At 39.6% G+C, this 21,336-nt stretch overlaps 1 protein-coding gene across 5 annotated transcripts in view; it reads left to right on the forward strand.

Annotated features, from left to right (window-relative positions):
- Positions 1–21,336, forward strand: part of tbc1d32 (TBC1 domain family, member 32) — an 84,104-nt gene that overhangs the window by 16,571 nt on the left and 46,197 nt on the right. For all 5 annotated transcript variants that reach the window (XM_031861429.1, XM_031861428.1, XM_031861433.1 and 2 more), the window contains exons 19-27: positions 57–195; positions 2,300–2,387; positions 3,311–3,429; positions 4,266–4,385; positions 4,650–4,738; positions 11,954–12,076; positions 14,187–14,304; positions 17,201–17,294; positions 17,379–17,504. In XM_031861429.1, coding sequence (XP_031717289.1) covers positions 57–195; positions 2,300–2,387; positions 3,311–3,429; positions 4,266–4,385; positions 4,650–4,738; positions 11,954–12,076; positions 14,187–14,304; positions 17,201–17,294; positions 17,379–17,504 — 1,016 coding nt within the window. The remainder of the gene's footprint in view (positions 1–56; positions 196–2,299; positions 2,388–3,310; positions 3,430–4,265; positions 4,386–4,649; positions 4,739–11,953; positions 12,077–14,186; positions 14,305–17,200; positions 17,295–17,378; positions 17,505–21,336) is intronic.

Genomic DNA, 21,336 nt, shown 5'->3' on the forward strand with positions numbered 1-21,336 from the left:
TCTCTCTCTCTCTCTCTCTCTCTCTCTCTCTCTCTCTCTCTCTCTCTTTGGCACAGGCTCATCTGGGAGGAGACGTTGTTGGACAGCCTGCTGAACTTTGCTGCAACTCCTAAAGGGCTGCTGATGCTCCAGCAGACAGGAGCCATCAATGAATGTGTCTCCTACATGTTCTCTCGCTTTACAAAAAAACTACAGGTAATAACAAACCCTGTAAAACAAACTGGATATTTTCAATTTGGCAATTTTCCATCATAGAAAATAATAGTGCTCAAATTGTTTTTCTTTTACTTCACAATTTGTATTTATTTATACCCAGTAGGGCTCTACCGAATGTCTTTTCTTTTTTTTTTTTACATTTGAAGCTTCTATTGAGGATTTTCAATAAAGCTCAGAATGTCGGTCATCATATTTATTCCTCAAACCAAATCCTCAATTTAAATAAAGCGATTCCTCAGATTAATAAAGTTAGTCTTTTTTTGTTAAATCAACTGTCCTTAATGAATAAACCTCATCATTGAGTGCCTCCCTTTGAATACGGCAAGCGGATGAGCAAACAATTTTTGCCCGCAATCTATCTTTTTTTAAATAAAATTTGACTTTTAGACTTTACAATGCTCTAGAGTTATTGGAAATGTTTTGATCACACAAGTTTGAAACGGTCTTATGCAGCCACAGAGCCTCTCCTCTGATCCGCTCAGTGCACGTGTGAAGAGGCTTAGCCCCGAACTTGGTGAAACACGCTGCAGCAGAATGAATATGGGGGAAACACTGATTAGCGTAGTCTGATTTTAAACTGTAACTGTGTAGAAATACCGGGTTCAAAAAGAATGAGTAAACGTGCAAAACAAAAAAAACTGTGCAGCCATGCGCATGTTGATTTTAGTATTTGAATGTCACGTTTTGTAGCTTCAAAGCATTCAGTACATCCCTAATACCCAGTTTGCATGCATTTAGTTTTTAGGGCTTTTCATTTAGTCACTGAAAAGCCCCAGTGGAGCAGTGAGGGAGTTAAACTGCTTGCTCAAGGGCACCTCAACTATGGTATTGAGGTAGCTCCACTCCTAATTTCCTTCCCCACCCAGTTTCCCATCTTGCAATCCAACAAGTTCTTGACTTTGCACCAGCTGATGTAAGGTATTCCAGATGTTGACAGAATCATTTAGTTGTAAAAGCGCTGCTAGTAGATATCCAGTTAAACGTTAGCCAGGTAACTGTTGTGCCACCTTCAATCAAACAGTGGGACTTTACTGCAGAAGTACTGATAAGCACTGATGCTGATATAGTTTGATGAAACTGTTTCATCACCTTTATGGAAGCCCTGAAAGAATTAACTTCGGCAGTGATTCGGCTTTTAATCCTTCTTGATCACATCAATGTGCCACTTTGACTTGAGCTACAGTAAGCCAACCCTGATGCCAGGATGCCGGATTACAAAAAAATTCATCACACACGCAGACTGTTGCATCAAGTACATTTATCTTTATTGAATTCAAATGTAAAATCACCGTTTGGCTTGGAGAAACACCCCTTGATGGCAATAGATCACACTGTATAGATGTTTTATTTGTTAACACACATAGATATATGTACATTTGAATAAATAATGATATAATAATATAATGTACAGCATGCATGCATGCAGTATTTCTAGGCTTCTGTTTCCTATAATGTCCTACCCGCGCAGAACATAATGCATTTTAAAGCTTTTTATTCATTCTGTCGTCAGTATCCGTATTTCACTCTGCAGAAGATGTGGTCATTTGTTGCTCCTGCTGCTCCTCAAGGCCACAGTCATATTTCCTGAAGACTGTTCAGTATTCACCAGTAGCCTGGAGACAGTTACATGCTGCATTTATTCATCTCTGGACTCTACATATGCCTTATGTACATCATATTTTCCATTATTCTTAGGGCAAACCTTAACGGATCCCCCGTGGGCTACATTTAATACCATTGTTTACGCACTCTTGTAAATGCTTCTCTCGTTTGGCATTTCACTTTGATTATGTAATGTTATGATATTTTGTCTATTTTAGTCGGGACATTGTGTTGTAATTAATGAAGGGCCTGCACCCGCAAAAATCAATTTGCAATCAGATTTCTCCTCGGTGTGCTAAACTACATCATGAAGTGCCTTTTCAGGATTCTAGCAGAGTCATAGCAGAGTTTGTTTACTGAATCAAAAATGCCACAATTATCGATTTCTTGTCCAAACTTCTCATTTATTTTTGATAATAATCGAGTAATGGATATGTAGTAAATATTTGGGGATTATGGGATTTCTGTGTGTTTTCTGTAGGTGAGCCGCTGTGAGAAGTTTGGATATGGGGTGATGGTGACACAGGTGGCAGCAACTGCTCCAGGGGTGGCTGCTTTGCACAGTTCAGGTACTAAAGCACTCACATGTGCAAACAAACACTTTCCAACATTTTGTCAGCACACAAAAACAACCTGGGATACAAGCCCTAATGTATCACAGTTGGCATAGAGCAGCCCAGGAAGCAACTTCTTTTTCAAATAGTTTGTGACGGGATAAGTGGATGAAGAAAGATCAAGGGGAGGTGTTAACGGTCAGGATTAACAGTCTGACAAGAAATGTGGAATAGACTTCAATGTCTTTCTTTGTTCGAAAACACTTTTACAAGTAGCGTTGTAAATCACATCCGAATACATTCCAGAAATAAAGTACATACGTTAGGTGGTAACGAGGCTTAGACACAGATGGAGGCATACAACCAATACAACTTGTAAGTGTAATATTAGATTGTAGATTTGGGATCGTCAAATTGTAACAAAATGGAAACCACTTGATCACGGTGACAATGATGAACCACTTATATGGATCAATACTTTGCCTTGCAGCAACCCGCCTGCTTCCAGCTGGCTATACCTGAGGCTGGTGTTGCGTGCACATTGAGATTGTGACGGGAAAAACAACTAATCTCTCTCAATGAAAGACGTAGTCTTCTTGAAGCTTATGACAAACTGCCAAAAACAAGCCAAAGAGATGCAGCAGCAAACATTGGTGTTCCTCAGGCTACCTGCGTCATGGCTGCTAGTAATGGAGACAGAAAATGAATGAGCTCGGGGAAAGCACCTGCGGTTGAAGCCACCCTTGAAACAGCTGTACTATATTTTGAAACAATCAGTTAAATTCAGTAAATAGCGACGCTTTCCGTTTCATTAATTCATATTCATGTAATAAATATATAAATGCCAATTTGATGATAATCTGCATAAGAAATTTAACCCAGACAGACGTGATCAAACAAATCCATATTATAACTACTGGCTTGGTGATGTGTTGCAGGTTTTGTCCAGGCGCTGGTAGTAGAGCTGTGGTCTGTTCTTGAGTGCGGCAGTGAAGATGTTGGGGTGGTCCGTCCCAAACCCACGCCCATGGACCCCATAGACGGGAGCTGCCTTAAGGTATTGTGTGCGCGTTTGTGTGTAAGTGTGTGAGAAAGTCTAAATTTATACAAGTCTGTATGTTCTGAAATAGGATAAAACTGAATTAATTGACTGAAAATGTAACCTTACGTGTCTCAGCTCAAGCTCAAACAGAACTGTGGGGGCAGTTCACTCCTAGTTTACAAGTGTTTCAAACCTTGAGAATTATTCCTCCTTGCATAAGGATGTCCTAGATTTGGTTCTGTTTAGGACGGGATCAAACTTTCATTTGAACCTAAAGTGTGTATGTGTCTGTCTGATGCTAGCCTCTGACAGGAGCCAAGCCCCCTCCCTCTCTCTCTCTCTCTCTCTCTCTCTCTCTCTCTCTCTCCCTCCCTCCTTTTTTTGAGAAACTAGCCAAGTGAATACGGACAGCCAGTGAAGTGTGAACTGTGACCTGCCACTGGTGACTGTAAAGCCTTACCAGTGGGTCAGCTGCCAGGTTACATGCATGCAGTCAGACCTACAAGTCCATCTCAGCCCAAACTGTTCCAAGCAGAAAAATGTGCAATTAAAATGTGTGAGATGTGTGCCACTGTATTCATAAGCTAGTTTTCAAAACCATTAAACATTACACACACCCAATAAGCACAAATTATGATGAAAGTATAATAAAAGTAGATTAAATCTTGATGAAAATAGCCTATGATAGCCCGATCACTGTTCAAAAACAGTTTCAAATGAATTCAAAATGATCGCAGCTGTGATCAATTCTGAGTTCTGAGTTCTAATTTCCCACTTCTTTTTTTTTTTTCTTACTGCTTTCTCTAACCCTCTAATGGTCTTTTTGTCTGTCTCACTTTCTGTCTCTCCAGTCCTTCTTGTCATTTGTCAACCTGCTCTCCTCTTCCCAATCGGTGTGGGAGCTCCTGGGCCGGCAGCCTCTAGCCAACAAGAGTGAATACACCCTGAGAGAGATGCCAACCTCAATTCCTGTGAGTGTTTTTCACACAGTAGTAGTCCAGACTTCATGCAATGCCTCTTTCAGCCATTTGAGGGCATGTTTGCTCCTTTTATTTTGCCTTCAACCACCACCCACACATTTGTTTTACCTCTCAAAGGCCTCCTCCTAAATCCCCCAATACACTGAGGCTGACGTACATTTTTTTCACCTTACACGCCGTAAACATCCACAGTTTTCTTTTTTGCACCATAACTGCTGTGTTTCTATTTTCACAGACTATCGTTTTACTCCACAGGATCTGATTGACAGGCTGATTGCTGTGAATTCAGATGCAAAGATTCATTCCCTGTTCCACTATGAGCAGTCTCACACATTCGGCCTGAGGTGAGATTATTTTTTTTCCATATTACTTAGTATCAGTGGGGAGGCACGTGGTATCTGATTAGCACCTGGTGACTGCATGCACACACTTCAGCCTCTGGCAATAGCAGACTGACATGCGGTTCTTTATACTTTGATTACCCAGCTTTGAAAGGCTGATGAAAGGATTTCTCTGGATAAGAGAGAAATAAGCTGGGCTGTGTGTTTGTGTTTTTGTGTGTGTGTGTGTGTGTGTGTGTGTGTGTGTGTTCTATATTTATGAAGACCAGACATCATGGCAAGTGAGAAGGGTGTTAAGGGGGTAAAGAAATTCATCTAAAAAGAAAAGTTATCTTCAGTTTTATGTTAAGGTTAAAATTTGTGGTCAGGCCCCAGTACAAGTTGAAGGTAATACTGTAATACTGTACTGTAAAATGATAATAATTGAAAGGGATTTGATTATGCCTGTGTGGTAAGTTGCATACTGTAGCATAAAGGGTTACAGTAGCCTTTAAACTAAGGTTTATTATAATGGTCAATGTGCTTAATAAAGTGTGTTTGAGGGAGACGTTATGCAGTTTGTGCAAGATGATGTTTTTTGTTACATACATGGGTGCATATGTGTCTTGGCTGTGTGTGCAATGCTCTGGTGGCTGCTGTGCATTGCTTTCTGCATCACAATAGCTTTGAGTTGTTTGGAGCCTTGCTGACTCACTCGCTCAGTCTGTGGCCGTCAGTCAGCCCACTCCTATTAACATCCAGAAGCCAAGAGAAAGGAACAAGATGCTCTATTCATTTGACATCCAACCTGATGGATTCACTGACAAACCTACACTGTGTGCCTCCGCCTGGGTCGCTAAGTGTGCTAAATGTAGCATTTCAGTAAAGCCAAGGCCTATCGTGTTCATTTTGAGGTATTGGTATAATTTCCTTAAACCAACAACTTCTGAGTCAATCTGCGGTAATGTTTGGCTATGAACACAGCAAAAGTCTATGTTTTTAAGATTCCACGCAGCTTGATTTCAGTTTCATTCATCATCGGCTCACATGGGAAATGGTGCAGTGATAAGAGAGTGTGAAGTAAATGGAAATTTCATTCAGCGCTTATGTCTTTTGCCAAGTTGTTGATCGATTGGGTTCACAGTCACTTGACCATTCACCATATTTACATACAATTGTATTGCTACTATAGTGTTTCTGTGGGGGTGCTGCTCTCCAGTACATACCCACATGACCAATGTGAACTCAACAAAAACATTGCTTTAAACGCGTCTTCTTAACATAGCACCACCCTCAACAGAGTTCTGCCTGTTTTCGTTGTATTTTGGGATTATCCACAGCCTGCAGGAATATGGCAAGCCGGTATATTGTAGGGATGTTACTTTACTGATTCCAGGGGAGGGAATTGCATCAGTAAAGTAGCTAATTCACACAAGGATATTGAACTTATTAATAAACAATATGTAAGAAGAAGTATAATTAAAAAGCATATAGAGAACAGAAGAGTGCAAAAAGATGGACTCTAAAGATAGATAGAAATGGATATAAAGGTTGTGTTATACATATCATAATGCCAGTAAAGGCACATGGCAGGTATTGAAAATACAGTTACAATGGGTAATTAATATCTCTAATGAACACAATATTAATTGTGTGGGCGGGTCAAGCAGGTCGTCCTTAAACCACAAGGTTGTCGGTTCGATCCCCGGTTCCTCCTGACTGTCGAAGTGTCCTTGAGCGAGACACTCAACACCAAGTTGCTCCCTGACAGCAGCCCACTGCTCCTAAATGCTTAGGAAGGGTTAAATGCAGAGGTTACATTTCATGTATGCATGTGACGATTAAAGTTTAAGTGTGTGAGAAAAGGTAAAATTGAGAAGCAAATTGTGAAGTGCTTTGGATAAAAGTGCTACATAGAAGCAGTTCATTTACCATTTCCATTTAACAATCAATAGTTAATATGAAGTGAGCTGACTGGCGGTTGGGTTATGAAACTGTTCACGAATAAGAAAATAGTTGCTAACAGGTAGATTACAGTGTGTAGCAGGTAGATTACAGTGTGTGTTGGAGCTTTTTTCACTGAAAGCAACATTATGAGAGCAGTGAGAGTGAACTGACAGCTAAACCACTCGCTACAAAGCTACGTGAAGACGAGGGGAGATTCAGGCGAAAGTTCTCTGGAGCTTTATCACTACAGGCAAACTTTTTCACATCTTCATATGATACATTTTTGCAAAAGTATCAACATTGGTTATATGCGCTTTACGTTTTTCTTCATATCATTAAACGCTGTCGTCTAAACAACAAGAAACAATCACAGATAAAGTTTCCTCGGTAATATTTATTGACGGCTAAGCTTTAAAACTCGGCTTATATGCTTTATTATCACTGCGCCTGCGGTTTGATCAGATAGGATTGAGTTTCCAGGGAACATCAGCAAACTCCACAGCTGTAAATGATTCAAGTATTGCTAAATCCCCATTGTTTAACTGAGACCGGCCCACTTCAGACTAGCAGGCAGAAAACAGCACAGGTTCAAATCTTTCAGTCGAAATATACAAAACCGTGTGGTCATGTATAACTGCTGTGGTCCATCTGTGAACTTGTCCTGACACATGCATCTATTGCATTATGAGGTAGATCTGGTGCAGTTTTTATCTTGTATTGGATGTTCATATAAAAGCATTGTTCCTTGTGGCTTAGACTGTTGCAGTTTTGCTTTGGCCAAGTTTGTATTTAGTGGAGAACAGTGACCCCTGCAGCGTAAAGTTCATTCAAGCTCTGCAGTAAACAACGACATTCCTTACTATACTAAACTGCGTTTCAAACAGTTGTACTTAATGCCTTTCTTACGTTGCCCTTTTAAGTTAAGTCATTCCATCACAGTGTTTGATTGTAAATTGACTGGTTTTGCTGCCTTATTTTATTTTCTCTGACTGTCTACACGGTTTTCTCCTGAAAGTCAATGCAAACAAATGATACGACCACAGTAGACTCAGTCTGTTCAGGTGTTGATCGATCACGTACGGTGCATAATGAATAACAGATAACCGATCCATGTTTATAAAGAATATTTAATTAGGAGAAAGTACTCAGATATGTCCTGAAGGTTGACTATATTCTGTGAGGCGTTGTTGGCACTCAGCTGCAAGACCATTGGTTCCTACTGAAGACATACATCTTTAAAAACAGGCCACATATGTATTGTGGCAAAGAATTTCCCTAAAACAGCTGGGCTCTGTAGTTTTTAGCAAACATCAAACGGGAGCCAATGGTGCATTTGTCGGGTACTATTTTCAGATGCAGATTTAATGCACATTCTCTGGACTAGACTCAAAATAAACGGCGTCATGTTCACTGTATTGATTGAACGTGTCACCCAGTGCAAACATGAACCTCACTGATGTGTTTTTAATAGTTTTTGGACAAGAACGGAGCTCTATGGCACAGAGGAATAAAATACATCCGGCTTTGTAAACACAGACGCTACTTGTTAGTAGGATCAGTTCATTGTTTCTTTTCACGGCCATAACAAAATAGAGAGCTTTGCCAACCCTCTCCTTGAAACAGACATTGTAATGAAACCTCAGGAGCTGGTTTGAACTATTGCAATTGGACCTCTTCTACAATTGGCTCTTGTAAGAGTTCACCTCAAAGCAGTTTGAAACCAGCCTTGGACTTAAACTCCAGCAGTTTGTCACTTCTTCACAGGTTATGTATTTTCACTGCAACGTATTCATCGCAGGTTTAATCACTTCTGTGGGGCAAACGTGCACTGATCATCCCTGAAGGGCAGCCCCTCCTAAAAAACAGAAGCCACTATTTCAGCCCTTCTTGATCTTCACCAGCTGATGAGAGCAAACATCCCACCAGCCCTCTTTGTTGTCATGGCAACCATCACTCTTTTTTTCCCCCGTCTGAATTGTTTGGACGCCTTTAGACGTCTCTCTCTCTGCTATCGACGGCTCTGAACACATCAAGTATGCATGCTTGTGCAGAGCTTCACACATTTAAACCTGGTTTGATTTATTTTATTTAGTCTCCACTACAGAGATTATTATGAATATGACCATATATACTTCAACAATTTACCAGCAATGAGACAAGGAAGGACACACGCACAAAGAAATCTTGTTCATATGCACAGAGTTGGAGCATAAAAGGTGTCGAAAGTCAAATCAAATCAAAGATGAAGTTTGTGTTGCAGAAAGGTCCAGATGGTCTCGGGTCAAGGTGAAACGCGCGATACAAATACGGCTTCGCCTGAAGCATTTAGTCATAGAACTAAAGCGAAGTCTCTGTGGCAGGTCAAAGCGTTATCTCGTCCTCATTTCAGTTCAGTTGTAGTTGTCTCGCCTCCGGAGACAAAGTAAACTCGATAAGAATAGATTCTTAATAAATAAAAGACAATAAATATTTTAGAGTTTTATTCTGTGTCGAAAAACAAGTCGGATGTGAAAGCTCCCTAAGATGGACAACAAAGTGGAAGAGATTACTTTGATTTGTTTTAGGCTCTGTAGTGACAGATTAAAAAACTCCCCACAGTGTGCTAACGTTTCATGGGGGGGGGGGGTGCATGCAGTGTTAAGGCCCAAATGATGCTCCTAATTGATCTTTGCAGATACAATGCCTGTGGGGTTTTCAGTCTGCTGCCTGATGATGTATAGATCATTAAAGCGATTGTTTTCATTCGTAAAGAGCAGTCCAGTTACCAATTTGTCTCTTTTTGATTCATAGAAGCAGAACTTGCAAACTGATTTTACCACTAATTGCCATTTTTCACAGACTTACAGAATGTGATTGCTTCTTATGGCCACATTTCCAGAGATTTTCTTTGGATTAATGCACTTTTTTTTAATGATTGTATAATTGATTTCAGCACGACTTCCTGACTGTCAAAGATATAAGCCTCCCAAATAGTCCCTCTATTAAGTTGGCCATTTGCATTTCACCTCAGGTATGACAAGTCAATCATGCAGCTTGATCTTCAATCATTCTGGCAAGCAGATTACTCTCGGGAGTAATCATCTGTCATCGATAGGTGTTTCAACACAAGATAAGTGACAATGTCAACAACTCCCAAATGAGATGGATTGTAGTTTTTCATGCGTTTCCCTTGGCACAATTTTAAAAAAGCGCAAACTATCATTACAATAATGCCTTGCTGGCCACATACCATGCTTGGCCAGTTAGAGGCAAACACAAAAAACACCTACAAGAGTAGCCAAACACTCACCAAAGAATGTGAATACAATATTTAGTGTTTTTTGTTAATCTTTTCGTCTGACGGTAACATCAGTATCGTTGGCAACACAATTACCAATGCTGTTTTCAAGAGTTTGCCAATGAATTGCTATTCAGAACAGCTTATCATTTTAAAAGATATCTGATTGGAAAGTCATTCTTCACCCCACTTGACTTGAAGAGCAGCCCATCAGTGAGATAGCAGACTAACTGGAAGCAGGCCTTGTTCCCCATTTCTTAGTTTCAAACAGTGATCGGTCAGAAGGTCTGACAGACTCTCAGCCTCTTGCTGTGCTGCTGTCAGAATGACTGAGTCGAGCTGTCAGTCAAACAGTAGTCGAAGCAACCGCCCAGCACATCAGGAAATGAAGCAGCTGCTTAAAAGGAGAGATGTGTTTCACAAGGACTAACACTAAACAGCATGCAGAGCTTAACACCACCTCTTATATGTCAGTATAACAACACACATATACACACACACTAGTTGAAATCTAGTGTGTTTTTTTTAAAGGTGTAAAAATAACTGACATTTATGTTAATTTCATTGGGCATTTGTTGTCTTTTTAAGCCTGATTGTGAAAAATAACTGTTAGCAGTTGTTAATTATGCAGGAAATCAACTTGGACGCATACGTAAAACTGTCTACAAATACAGTAATATCATACTACACATGTGCAAAGTAACAATATACTCAACAGATACTTCCTAATTTAAAGACATGCGTGACTCTCTGCTCTGTCAGTCTATTAAGTGACTAATGGCTTGTTATGGTTATGCTCTACCTCCATACTTAATTCACAGGTATGAGACTGGTGTTAATCTGATCATCTACTTCCGGCAAGAAAGCAAATGAGACATTTTTGCAAACTGTGAAAATATTAAACTTTAAAATTTAAACTTAAAGTTCTGTGGCAACTTGAGTATAGATTTGACTGTCGGTCTCCCTTCAAAATCTTTAATACATATTTTGATCATATTAACCATATTGTATTCACCGAGGAGAACGTTCTCATCTTCTGTCCAGTTTAGCTTCCTTTTTTATTCTCTTTGTTGACCATTTTTGAGAAGCTGGCTAACACAGACAACAATGCTGTCAAGTAACGTTACAGGACGATGATGTGAGTGATGTGCAACCATGGTAAGTGAAGTGCACACGTGCTGTATTTTGACAGTAACTACAGTGAAAGCCTTAGTCTGAACTCTTAGGCCAGGAGACAACCTAAGAGGCTTTATGCAATGCTCCTAAATAAACCTCTGAGCTCAGGGAAGTTATTTTCACAAGGGACAAACTTATGTTTGAAACTTAAAGTAACCGGACACTAATATTTAAAAGACCAGTTTGATAAATGAGTTGAAGGGGTAGAGAACAGAGCAGGTAGACAAGGTGAGAATTGATTAGATTGTTTTGTTTAATGCTTCACACCAGTGACACACACACGATGGGGTCTTTTTGCAAAGCAATTCATTCAGTCTGAATTAAGATGAGCTCTGGTGCTGCTGGGAGGAGGTGGTGGAATGGGAATTTATGTTTTGGGAAATGGGTTACCACCCTTGTTCCCATGGATTTTTATTCCACCAAAAATTGTTACTAATAAAACTGTGACAAGCAATAAAGCTGAAGTTTAAAAGATGTTTTCCTCTTTACAGGCATTGGATCATATAATACACAGAGCTAAAGCAGTGTCCCAGAATGCTGCTTGAGCCTGGTGTCATTACCAGCAACTGAAAATGAACCATGAAGCTTTTCCCCAAAGGGGTTCCTATTTAACAAAGCTTACAATTGGCTACGCTGAGCTGGTGAATAATTGTGATGACTGATCCAGCACTTGCAGACATACAATACCAGGGGAAATAGACAAACAAAGTCCAAATGGGGTCCTTGTCGACATGGTTCTGCCCTGCTGTACAGTAGTGCTACTACATCGCTGTGTGACCTGCCCGTAAATGCAGTTCTCTCTGTATTTTTGATGTTTTGTTTTGTTTGTGTTGCTGCAGACTGCTCAGTGTTCTCTGCTGTAACCTGGACTCCTTTCTGCTGCTGGAGAGCCAGTACAACATCTGCTCCATGCTGCTGAAGAGTCAGAGGGAGAATGTCACGGAGCTGGACGCAGACGATGGGTATGAACCAACAAGCGCATGGTTAAAAATAAATGGTTGGAAAGTAGTATTATTGTCAATTACTTAAACAATTCTGTCATAATGATATAATTGAAGTTATGAAGTTATGGATGTAACAGAAGTCAGACAGTAAGTGAGTAATAAGTGCCTTATTGGTTTTGATCTTGTCATTAGTTGACAATGGAAAGAAATGGAATAAAACCAGCATTATAATTTGATTTAATGTAATAAAGCTAGAAATAAAGAGTCTCTCTTCTCACTTAAAGAAATGGTTCCAACATTTTGGGAAATAATTTGCTTTCCTTCCGAGAGTGAGATGAAAGGATGGATATTAATCTCATGTCTGTGCATTAAATATGAAGCCTGAGCCGGTTAGCTTAGCCTAGCATAAAGTCTGAAAGCAAAGTGAAATGGCTAGCCTGGTTAAAGGAGGTTAAAATGACTCCAACCAACACCTCTAAAGCTCACCAATTTACATATTTGTAAAAGGTCTTTAAAGACAAAAAGGGATTCTCACTGTGACGACAAGACCTTGATATGTTGTTCACTTGCACCCCTTAGAGGTGTTGGTAGGTATATGTGTAAAGTTTGGACAGAGCCAGGCTGGCTGTACTCTCCTTCCACCAATCTTAATACTAAGCGAGGCTAACCTCATCCTTATTTCAGCTCTGTTCTAAACACACTGACATTAGCTTGATATTGATCTTCTCATCCAACTAGAACAAGAAAATGAACGAGTATTTCCCAAAACGATTCCTTCAATATGCTTCCTGTACTTGGAAGTTGCCCATATAGCTTTCTAAGAAAGTTAACTTTTCTCCAGAAGAACAGAAGGAATTTATTTCAAACATTTAGACGTTTCAATAGATTCCACATTGAGTACACTCAACTGGCACACATTCATTCTCTCTCTCTCGTTCAGTAACGGCTTTTTGCTCCTCTCTCTCATCATCCTGACGTGATGCAGCACTTTCAAATTTAATCAATGCTCAGGATGAGAAATTGTTTGTTTGTTTGTATGTGAACGGAAAAGACAGTGAAAATGCCTTTTCTGAAAGTGGACGTTCAAGAGACCCTCTCACTTGGTAATGTCTGGCAGAACTGTGGCTATTGGTTATGAATGAAAATGGCCCTGAAATGCCAACTCGCATTGCATGTCTGAGTCCTGGCTCAATTTCTTGTTAATTTATTCTCCCATCTCCCTTCTGTGTCCTCTCTTCCCGTCATGCTCCCATTATCATCACAGACATCATCTTCTCTTCCTCCTGTTCAGTGTTTTTTTTTTTTTTTTTTTAACTTTACTTTTTGATTTGTATACGCTACTTTTTGTTGTCACTCATTTCCCCTAATGCTTCTTTTGTGCTTTGACCTTTTAGCTATCAGTAACACACACCATCACCAGAACTACTAAGCAATCTTCACATTTATTTGACCCCGGCAGTTTGAGCTTTGAGTGATATGACTCTTTTTTTTCACAAATAAATGTATGCAAATTACATTTTGTGGCAAACAGGCCATTGGAAAGAGAACTGTGCAAGAAAATAGTCTCCTTTATTATTAAATTCCAGTCCAAATTGCTTCAGCTGTAAGAACTATCCACCAAGGATGGCACCCTTCGACCCTAAAGTGCTTTTGTAATTGGGCTATTCTATGATCTTATCTAAAATTCGAAGCATTGAAACCCTCCCTCTTTATTTTCTTACTTGTCTAGCAGTAATGACACAGTCATCCAGAGGCTTCAAACGCTGCACAAAGTCTTTTAGAAGACTTTTCAAAGAAAGTTATGCGAGGTTCAATACGTTGGGGAAGTTTCGACGTGTTAGTGAGCTGGATGGTATATCAATTAGCATGACCTTGTGTACCAAAAATATTACAATATACATGTAGAATAAGACGGACATGTATTATATTCTAAAACAGGCCCAATGTCCTTTTTCTTTAAATGTATTTCTCATTCTGTCATCTTGCAGAGATGCCGTAGCACACAAATGTCAGTGCATGAACGTTTAATACGTTAGGGCCTGAGGCCATTGTAAGTTTTCTTGTTTACTTCTGTTCTTTTGTACCACCTCTTACACTTAAATTTTTGTCTAATCCCCTTTTTTAAAAGCCTTCTCAGGGAGTTAATCATAGACAACTTATCAGTGGAGAGGAATCACGTGCTGGTTCGCGTCGGTGTGGTCGGAGGACCGTCTGAGAGAAAGCTTCCTCCTCGATCCCTTCAAGAGGTCAGCTGTGCTCTACTATTGTCACCTGGTTTTTGATTTGTACATCTATGATTCCATCTATTGACTGTTTTTGGCCAGTCAAATCTGCCAGTATCTTTACGCAAAACGTTCGTGCCTGGTTAACACTGTGAAACGGAGGCGGTTAGGTTTGGCAACAAAACCACTGGGTTAGAAAAAACATAATTTTTTGGGTTGGCTTAAAATAAGTACGCTTCTAACGTCACCTACAGAACATAACATAATTTAACATCGTTACTCATTTACATAGCTTCACTTGACATACTGTGGTCAGTAAAAATCACTCAACTTGTGGTTCCACACGGTACACAAAGGCCGGGCCCCTGAGTAAAACATTTCTGTGAGGCTGAGGTCAACCGTAATTTTGTAGACATTTCAGTATCCAAAGACTTTTGATGGGAAAATTCGCCACATTCGACATACATGGATGCCCAATCAGTGTTGACAGTAAGTGTGGTCAATTGAAGCAATAAATTCCTCAGTGAGTGCTGTATTGACCGAGAAAGCAGAGTTTTCTGCTTGCGGAGCTGTGCTGACGGTGCCTACGTGTAGCAGGATTTACGTGCAAGCTTCTGACACAGTGTCCCTGCCGGCCATATCCTCCTGCACAGCTTGCAGCCTATAGGCCGCTCTACGCTGCAGTACTTCAGCTGTATACTCTGACTCTCATAAATGCGGCAGAATATTCATGTCAGCTAAAACACTGTAAAACGTATCCTCGTCCATAACTCATATTTTTGGGATGCCATTTTTGCTGTTGGAAATCAAGCTAGTTTTCAATACGAGGGAAGAGAACTAGGAAGTTCTGTTTTTGAGCGTTCTCTAGAGCGAACCCCCTGGCTACCCGGATAAAGACGAGGCGAAATAGCCGGTCGTTCTTCCATGCCTACAACTATGGCACCGTTGCAACTTATGGCACCAGATGCAGGAAGATCTGTGGACTCAACTGTGTTGGTCAATAGAGCACGCACTCAGGCATTTATTTTGGTTTGGTAAAATGACGTTTTCCTACGTATTGTTCGGGAAGACATATTAACACTTCACTACTGATGGCATCTTTGAACAGCTCCACTGATTGATACAAGTCTGCAGCCGGCACATTTATTTACTCAACATGTTTTGGGATAAATTTAAAATATTTAGTTGTTGGTTATGCTGAACACTAACGGAAAACTAAATTATAAAGAGGTCAAGGAAAGGATATGACAGACTTCAAAAGAGGAGAGGCGTAAATCAGTTTAGGGAGTGTTTCCTTTGTGTTTCACAAGTCTGTTTTAGTCTTCTCTCCTGTCACCTGTACAGGGACCAGAAAGCTGTTAAATTAGTGCTGATTTTGTGTGAAGTTTACGAAACAAGGAAAATGAATCCACTCTTGATGAGAAATGAGAAGTGCCATTGTGTTAAAAACAATGGCTATGCCGGCATTTGAAAGTGGCTGTCAGAATATTTACCGCCTACAAGGAGACCGAATGAATGCCATAAGAAACATCTTAAATAATTAATTCAACAATTACATTTGTAAATAGCTAAACCGTTAGATTTCTTGTACCGCTGCATGGGACTAGAATATGCAGAGATGGCTCCACAGACATGGTCATGTTCTAATGCCTTCGTGTCGGTAACGGCCGTGTCCTTCCGTCCTTATGTCCCATTTTTGTGAATTCAATATCCCAGGAACACCTGCAGGGAACAAACGTCCACCTGGACTCAAGGATGAACTATTAGAATTTAGTGGACAAGGGTCAAGGTCACTGTGACCTCCTAAAACATGCTTTTGACCATAAATAATTAATTTGCTATTTATATGAATTCCACACAAATGTCTGATGGGATAAAATGATGAAATGATGACATTTTGGTAAAATATGGACGTAAACTGCATCTCGACTGGTTGGCAGACGTATCCGACCGTGAGGCAGTAATTTATGTTTTTATAAAAACTGTTAGATATACAAAAAAAGGGCGCATTCACCAGTAAACATTATGACCAAAAATGTCATACAGTCACACTGTGTCCTGTGCAGGATTGTAGGTGCCACTCCGCTGTTTACTTCCTACAGTATTATAATCCTGATAGCTTTCAGTAGTATCAAAGTATCTTTGAATTTGGTTGGATACCAAATAAGTTAAGTACCTCAAATCATGTTGAATGCAACACTACTACCTACAATAGCAGCAGAGTTCCAAAGCTGTATAAGGATTCTATGCAATCATCAGCAACTTACCACCATACAGGGCTCTGTGCATATCCTTCTAATGTCGTTAGAGCAGCACATCACCTGAGAGGCAGACTCGAATACCAGCAGGGATTATTATGAGCCGAGGGCACAGACAATTGGATAAACAGACCTGCTTTCTAAACCCCATAAACATTTACAGCATACTATTTTGGCAAGTCACATGTTGAGCTATGGCTCAGTAGTTGGAGTACTTTTAACAAAGATATGACAAGCGTAATGAATGCTTGACTAAATGGCCGTGGGCTACAAAGGAAGGAAGGGAGGGAGAAAATAAAGATAGAAAGGAGGAAACAAATGAAACGGCATACACATACAAACACATTTGACAACAGCTGCCAGCTCTGCGCTAAACGATTACTCCTTAATTAATTGATCTACAAGTAACTGTTTAACTGTCCTTCCCTGTTTGAAATGTTTTTAAATTACAAACTAATACTAACAATCCAACAAAATGACACATCAATAGCCCAGCAAACTCATAAACAGCCAAAGCATTTATCTGCTCTGAGTGGTGCAAAAACAAATCAAAGACAACAATGCAAACATGAGTAATCTTGTAGGTTATTTGCAATAATTGCATTAGGGTGTAATGAGGTGTCCAACATGGTCAATCATATTTATTTATCTGCTTATTTCAGGGGGAAGATCCTTACCCCTGGCCCATGTTTTCAAGCTATCCTCCACCTGACTGCTACACTTTGGACCCACCACAGATCCACCATGACTCACAGGGTAAGAGGAACATTGATGTAGTTGCCATGGTCAAGGTGCATTATTGTGATTTCTTTATCTATAGGTTTTTTCTCTCCCATACAGACTCTGAGATCGGTACATTTCTGCCATTATCCAAAGACTTAAAGAGCAAGGACAGCTGGATGGAGATCTGCCGGAGACAGTACTGCAGAGCCATGACCTCCGAACCCAACATCTTAACTGGAAAGGGTGAGCCGAGGTTCACTGGGTAGCTGCAGATGTGCCTTGTATTCTGGACTTTCTACCTTCTAGTAGCACAATGAGAACATGGCGTTCACCTTGATAATATATCTCGGCCAATATTGTCATTTTAAAGAAACTTGCTGATGACTAAGGCATGAGAGTATTACTGGGAATTTACTGACATTTGTTAAAAAGTAAAACATTTAAAAGAAAAAACGTTAATGAATAAAGATTTAAAATTTTATGAAATAAATGTGTCTAGCCACAAAAAATAGATAAACAAGTCATCAAGGGTGCATTCTCTGTTTCTTGATTGTCTATATTTGAGTCTTTGGTTTCAAATCAGGGTAATCTTTTGCACTTTATCAGTTAACAGCTTGCAAGCTAATAACTATCCATAAACTAACACATACACACAGTGGATGATTTGCATTTATGGACTGCATGCAAGATAAAACTTTTATCGTCTTCATGAAGTCTGAGTCACGCCACGCCCTCACTAATACATAATAATGTTGAAGTGGCCAGGGAACAGATAAACGCGGCTCACCTTTGTAAATCACTGGAACTGCTTTTACGCAAAAGGGAGAATCACAGCTAATTTCAGGGTAATTCTAGTACAATTAAAGCTGCCATTACCACAGTGGCAGACCCTATGTTGTGTAATATAGTTTTTTTTATGGACTGCTTACTAACTTACTTTACTTTGGCGGAGTAAAGCTTACGCATGCGTCTTGGCTATTATGCGTCTTTAACCAGCTCCCGTGATGGTTTAGTCTCCCCAAGATGCATGAAGTCAGGAAAAAGGGATTCTTTGTTTTTGTCATAACTCACAGTAACGGACAGTAATCAACATGAGGTTCAGAAGGCCTACAATGTTTTGTCGGAAGTCATACACTTTCAAGTCACTTAAAATCAGCTGTGAGATTCGGTGTACAATACATGTTGCACAATGACGGCAAACGGCACCAGTAAAGTGTTCTACACTGAGCCAGAGGAATAACAACATATGGGTCGTACTGTGTGTCCAATGTCGTCTTCAGAATGGTGCTGGTCAGTGAGTCAGTTGTGTCCAGGCAACGTTTTACGAAAGGCCAGACATACAAGTGATATGTGTAGCCATTGAAACAATGTGGTTTTCCACGCGCAAATTCGTATTTTGTATATTCGAATAGTGTGCACCTCCATGTGTTCATAATGTATACAAAGCCAGCTAAGTGAGGGAAAAAAATGTCACCTTCACCTTTTAAAACATTTGTTTCCAAATAGCTCCTTTATAACGTATCATATGCAAATGTGTTCATGAGTAAAGAAATAACGATGAGACAAACAAAAGAATAACTCCATATGATACATTGGATTCTCTGAATGTAACTACGTTATCTGCTGATGTCTTCCATTTTGCTACAGGTGCACCACACACACACACCTCGTCACCAAGATAACACCGATCTGATGCCCTTAAAGCTTTTAAGAACTCCTCATCACTGGCATTGACAGTCACTATGAAATGACACTGAAGCTGACTTTTCTTACGTAGGAGTAATTGGCTGTGATTCAAGGAGGAATGAAATACATTCAAAATGAAGGAGGGCTGACAATCTTGTCATTAATGCATGCACTGTACAGTGATTGCTTCCTTTCATCAGCACACTGTTGAACTCGGCCTGTGAAAGCATCCGCTCTCGGCTCTGCGGCGCTCATTTCAGGGCTTTTCACTGGAAGACCACGATCAAGATTTATCATCTTTTAAGCTTCCCTCTGCTGCAGAAGTGCTATTTTATTTGGCACACCATTAACAGTCATTCAACTTTTTAAGAAGCGTTCAATGAAAGAAATTGTCTCCTTTTAAATCTATTAAAATAAAAATTAACCAACTTCCTATGCAATTTAGGGAACATTACTTATGTCTAAGTCTGTATTTAAAGACGCTGTGATTATCACTTGTGTCTTGAAAGGCTTCTACACAGCTCTAAGACGAAGATGATTAAGTATACTTTCTCTTCATCTGAACACTCATGATTAGAACTGTTTGCATGTTCAATACCTCGCTATCTTGTCAGCGTATTGACTGCTCAATTGGTCTCCCTCAACAGCATGTCAATGAGATGCCTTCACTTATGCTCATAGTCGCTGGGTTGCATTGTGATGATTATGTCTTGTTATCTGGCTCCACTGCTGTGTATACAAAAAAAATATAAGAAAATACAGCTGTTTTTATAGAAGCTTTCACCGTTGCATGAATACGCAGTTGCATGAATACGCAGTTGCATGAACTTGTTTTTATGTTGACGTACAACAAGTAATGGAGGCGAAAGACAGAATCTGAGAAGAGCTTGAGCCAACACAAAGCAGGGTCAATTTAAAACTGTTTCAACATAAAGCCCATTCTATGATCACATGTGAAGAATCGTTGACTGTCATTATAGGATGAATGCTTTTTTTTAACACATTAGTGTTTCATGAAATAGCTTCCCTTCCCCTGGTGCCACTTGAGAAGGGTCCTTTTCAAATACAGAACCAGAGAAGACTCGGCTTTGTTAAATGTTGAAGGTTAACTGGAGGCTGAGTAGGAGGTGGCCATCAATGAGTACATCAAAATGCATTGAAATAGATTCAATTAGTTCAATGCAGTACTTCAAATGGACCTGAAGTGGTGCTGTTACTTTAAATAGCATTTTAGTTCTTGAACTGGCAAGTTTAGGAGTTCATTAATATTCATATCAAGTAGGGTGGACTGAATATTAACACCGTTATACTTATTATTATTATTATTATATAACTGAAAACTGCAGCCTCCAAAATGACCTTAAAGTAAAATAGTTTGGGTTTATTGCAGGGCTTTCGATCACATGAGTATATAAAAGATATCACCAGTAGGCTTTGCTGATGTTCACATACAACATATTTATACTTTTTACATTACAATACAATAAGGGATTCTTGGAGATTTTAAAGGATGTAATAAGTTCCTGTGGAAAAGAATATGTATTATTTTCAAGAGATACTGTGAAGAAAAACATACATTTTAAATGCCACTCAATTCACACGTGTATTAATATAATGGTAAAGAAGTGCACCTGCAAATATGTGGCACTTGTGTTAAGTGAACATTTGAATGACCTCTTCTAGATCTACTGTGGCTTGGATTGTACTTCATTTGTAAGCCACTGAGGAGAATATCATTTCCCAAATGTTGAAATATAAATGTACAATTGTACAGTATATATGACAATGTTTGGTGTTCGGTTCAGTAGGATATGGGAAACTTTTATCAGCAGGACAATAAATAATTGCAGCGTAATCAAAGTAAAGGGTATGAATGCAAGTATTAAGTTAAGTTAGTGATGCAGCTGTGAAAAAACAGCTGCCGAGATTGTAAGCAGCTTTCAGAGGAAAACCTTTTCTGTGTGAATTTCCTGCTGTTCACTGCACTACATTTCATTCAAATACTCTTTCAGTTTTATGATCTGTATTACTTCTACAAGAGGCCTCATCACCGAGGGTTTCCCTCTAATTCCCACAGTTAGATCCTCAGTGACTGTGGGTGGGTTTGCACAGCTGTGCGATACTACACTAAAAGCAATGTAGTCATTGGATACGAGCGGATGCACATTTACATAGTGTAGTGATGGTATTATTGTACACGTGTTTCTGCAGCTGAACCGTGATCTTCTGTGTTAGACATCTATCTGTTTAGAGTTAATCCTGCTTCATTTCCGAACTTGTGTGTGTGTGTGTGTATATATATATATATATATATGTGTATATGTGTGTATATATATATGTATATGTGTGTGTATATTTATATATATATATATATATATATATATGTGTG

The sequence above is a fragment of the Anarrhichthys ocellatus genome, unplaced genomic scaffold, assembly GCF_004355925.1.
Source record: "Anarrhichthys ocellatus isolate YVR2014 unplaced genomic scaffold, GSC_Weel_1.0 scaffold25, whole genome shotgun sequence".
Classification (NCBI taxonomy): domain Eukaryota; kingdom Metazoa; phylum Chordata; class Actinopteri; order Perciformes; family Anarhichadidae; genus Anarrhichthys; species Anarrhichthys ocellatus.